This window comes from Pollicipes pollicipes, unplaced genomic scaffold (genome assembly GCF_011947565.3).
Source record: "Pollicipes pollicipes isolate AB1234 unplaced genomic scaffold, Ppol_2.1 Scaffold_6138;HRSCAF=7277_pilon_pilon_pilon, whole genome shotgun sequence".
NCBI classification, from domain to species: Eukaryota; Metazoa; Arthropoda; class Thecostraca; order Pollicipedomorpha; family Pollicipedidae; genus Pollicipes; species Pollicipes pollicipes.
The window spans coordinates 17,408,234-17,411,974 of NW_023596818.1; the positions used below are offsets into that span (position 1 = coordinate 17,408,234).

Genomic DNA, 3,741 nt, shown 5'->3' on the forward strand with positions numbered 1-3,741 from the left:
AAATTGGATGCCTTTGGGCTTACAGGCGACCAAGAAAAGATGCAATCGAAAGTGAAGGACCCACTACCAGTCGAAATTAAATTTTCACTGCTTGAGAAGGTGGTGATTGAGAGGTTGTTAGCCTAACTGATCTGCCCAGAAGCCTTGCACTGTTTCTGGTCACCCTATATGTCCACTTGCGAATCAAATACGATCAATAATGAGCTTTCCACTTTGCCCTTGATTTCTTTACATTTGCCCAGAGAACCCCGCGCAGTCGGGCCCCTTTCTGCTGGCTTGACGCGGCATTCTTGTCTGTCAAGAGCCTTCTACGGATTCTTCCCATTTGCCCAAAAGGCTCTATACGCTCTAGCCGAAGTCCCATGTGTTAAACTGCCGGGTACTCTTGGTTGCTCAAGTGTCCTTCACGTTGGTTTCAGTTAACCTGCTGACGCACTCGCGGTATGATCCTGGGCCCTACACATCGGTCAAGGGTTCTTCCTATGCCCTGTTACTTGCGGAAGATTCTACAACCTTCTCGAGGGCCCCATTTTTTAACCTGTTTTGGCAGACTTGATTGTTGGGGCCCCACATTGGGTCTGGGTCACGTATATTTTCAATGTCGATGTGAACAAGCTACTTCCGGCACAACAGCAGGAAAAATAAAATTGGAGGCAAAAAAAAGTAATTTCTGGATAATAACAAAGCAATAAAAGCTACCGTATCAGATTCTTAAGTACCACAACAAGAGCAAGTCAGCACAAATAAAGCCTTCTTTAACAGATGAGACATTTCCACCTTTAAGAAAACAAAGTTAATCTGCTAATGACGTCATCATCAGCTGGCATAGTTATGCACTAGCCACACTTCCTTGAGATGCTGCGCCGCATTTATCGACAACACCGACGGTGAGCGAAGACGGGACGCTGTTGGGCGCCGGTGTCACGGGTATGTCGTACATGACAGTATATTAGAGGAATTCTGATATGGCGAGCATGATCATCTGAAACAATATCCTTGATATGGCATAGCTTGCAGTTTTCATGAAAATCATATGATTTAAATCCACGTTCTTAACACATGGAAAATATCTTGAAGGTAGTTAAGTTAACATTATTTTTTCAGAAAATCGTCCTGTTATGCTGCACCGCTGTTGTACGCCATGTGTCTTGTCTTACTCATAGTTCTGCAGCCATGTAGTTGTTGCCTCATTTCGTTTTGTAGCCTGTGGAAGAAATAGGTGTAACCATCTTGCAGCCGGTTTGCAGCTTTTGTGCCGAGCCCAATTTCTACGGTTTCTTGCTTGCTTGTCTTCTGTCAGCCTGTGATGTCATTCTCCAGTATAAGCTAAGGCCAGTTAAGACTGACACAGATCTGCTTCAGAGTGTAGCAGGGGTCTCTTTCCAAAATGAGGCCATGTATTGCAAAATTTCACAGGTGTAATCCTGTAGACGAAGATATGGGTCAGGGAGGGCATTTTGGTGATGTGATGTTTTCCTTGTAAAAGTAAAAATACAAAATTTAAAAAATGGTGGATCTAGTTTCACCACATATGTGGACTCACAATGTTTTCTTACTCCCTGTTTGCTTTTTCCTGGGGATGGGTTGTGCCACGAGGGCTTACACACAAGTGCGAACATGGATACAAATGTCATGTAAATGCTAAACTTGTGTCAGAAACTAACTTTTGGCTTCTAAAAGGCACTTTATCCATGCAGCACTCGGTCAGATGTTTAAATCTGAAGATATTGGTGTTTGGTAGCTTTTTAATGTGTATGAAGTCATGATATATACTGTACTCCATACATACCTAATATGTACTGGCAGTGTGTTTATACACCTGGAAAGGTGTTGACCACTGATGCATTTTTCAGGAAATGAACAGATTGTAATAATGATGCAGCCTGCAAGAACATGTAGAAACAAACTGTGTAGCTGCTTAAATATTAAGGCTCCTTTCTCATCTCATTCTATCATTTCATCATGTTGATGACACCAAGGTTCTTATATGGTGAGGTAGAAGCTGCCCCAACAGGTACCAGATGTCCACTTGTAGTGAAGGGATGGTCATTGTTGGCATCTTTTTCAGATTACTGCAGATTCACCAGGTTGCAACATTACATTGCCAACCTCACAATGCCTGTGACCAAGATCTCATCAGCAGATGCATTTCCAGAAGCCTGTCTGGGCCAGCTGACAGTGGCACACTTCTCAGCCCACTGGGCGCCACAGTGTCAGCAAATGAATGAGGTGCTGGATGAGCTGTTAAGTGACCCTCAACTGGCCCATGTCAAGTTCATCTCTGTGGAGGCTGAGGACATGCCAGAGCTGGCCCTAAAACATGCCATTTCAGCTGTGCCCACATTTATCATCTTCAGTGGAGGCAAGGCTGTGGATCGCGTCGACGGCGCCAAGGCGGCAGAGCTTACCAAGAAGGTGCAAACACGTGCGCAACACGGCGAAGTGCCGTCACCACCACCACGTCCTGAGGAGGACCTCAATGCCCGCCTGAAACGGCTCATAAACCAGGCGCCGTGCATGTTGTTCATGAAGGGCACCCCCAATGAGCCCAAATGTGGCTTCAGTAAGCAGATGATCGAGATCTTCAACAGCCACGGCGTACGCTTTTCCAGCTTCAACATCCTGTCGGACGAGGAGGTGCGCCAGGGCCTGAAGACCTTCTCCGACTGGCCAACATATCCGCAGGTGTATGTAGGTGGTGAGCTGGTGGGCGGCCTAGACATAATCAAGGAACTGGTGGCGAGCGGAGAGCTAGCTTCCACGCTTCCCTGCAAGAAGTCGCAACAGGAGATGGACGAGCGGCTGCGCGCGCTGACCACCGGTGCGCCTGTGCAGCTGTTTATGAAAGGCTCGCGGGAACAACCGCGGTGCGGTTTTTCCCGTCAGCTGGTGGACATTCTGAATTCAGTGGGCGTGGAGTACAGCACGTTTGATATCCTTTCGGACGAGGAGGTGCGACAAGAGCTGAAAAGATTTGCTGACTTCCCCACCTACCCGCAGCTCTGGGTTAAGGGCGAGCTTGTTGGTGGGCTAGACATCGTCAAAGAACTGGTGGAAAGTGGAGAACTGGATGCGGCGTTGAAGGCGTGAGCACTTGGTCCGTTGCCACAATGGTCAAATTCCTTTTCGCTTCCGCATGTGCTTGGATTGCCTAAGGCGATGTCCTGGGTTCTAGGCTTCGGGTTTGCCGGTCTCGTTGGATATTGGTGATAAATGGAACTTGGCGGAGGGTTTCGATAAAGGGAAACGTGTATTCAAACCAGTTATGAACGTCGAAACAAATGCCCGAAATATATGTCTTCACTGGAATGAAGGAATGTAACATAGCGGCTCCATTCCAGCGATCTCTGAGCGGAGGTTTGCGATCGCCACGGAGAGACATCACTGTTGTCTCACGGCGTCACTGCTGTCAACATAAGATTGCCGCCGCTGAATACAAAAACATCGTCACCGGGAGTGCCGCAGTATCAGCCGTTTCACGGAGCGGAACATATGTAACTTGCACCACACAGAATTCGTTCCTTTGGGCGCTCCCTCTGCACCAGATTTGGCCGGCGAGGGGTGGGTGGTCAGTCACTACAGACCCAGCTGTTCTTTGAGGCCATCTACAACCTCCTGGGCTTCGATCAGCGTGGCAGCTTTGACCTCGGGCTGCACCACATGGCTCTGCTGGTCGGCTTCCAACTGCGAAGCCAGCTGGTCCACCGTCTGGCGCAGCTCCCCGACCCGGCGACGCGCCGA

The 3,741-nt window shown here is 48.4% G+C and overlaps 1 protein-coding gene across 2 annotated transcripts; it reads left to right on the plus strand.

The window, feature by feature from the left end:
- The first annotated feature begins 898 nt into the window (after positions 1-898).
- LOC119105878 (glutaredoxin-3) lies at positions 899-3,367 on the plus strand. Of its 2 annotated transcripts, none has more exons than XM_037229432.1 (2): positions 899-927; positions 2,069-3,367. In XM_037229432.1, the coding sequence occupies exon 2, from the start codon at positions 2,116-2,118 to the stop codon at positions 3,088-3,090; it is 975 nt and encodes a 324-aa protein (XP_037085327.1). In that variant the 5' UTR covers positions 899-927; positions 2,069-2,115; the 3' UTR covers positions 3,091-3,367. The 2 variants fall into 2 exon arrangements, with proteins under 2 accessions (XP_037085327.1, XP_037085328.1); XM_037229433.1 differs by lacking the exon at positions 899-927 and adding an exon at positions 1,043-1,077.
- Positions 3,368-3,741: the final 374 nt, after the last annotated feature.

Bases quoted from the DNA above. Each gene is read 5' to 3' on its own strand.
- LOC119105878 (XM_037229432.1), top strand. From the start codon at position 2,116: ATGCCTGTGACCAAGATCTCATCAGCAGATGCATTTCCAGAAGCCTGT.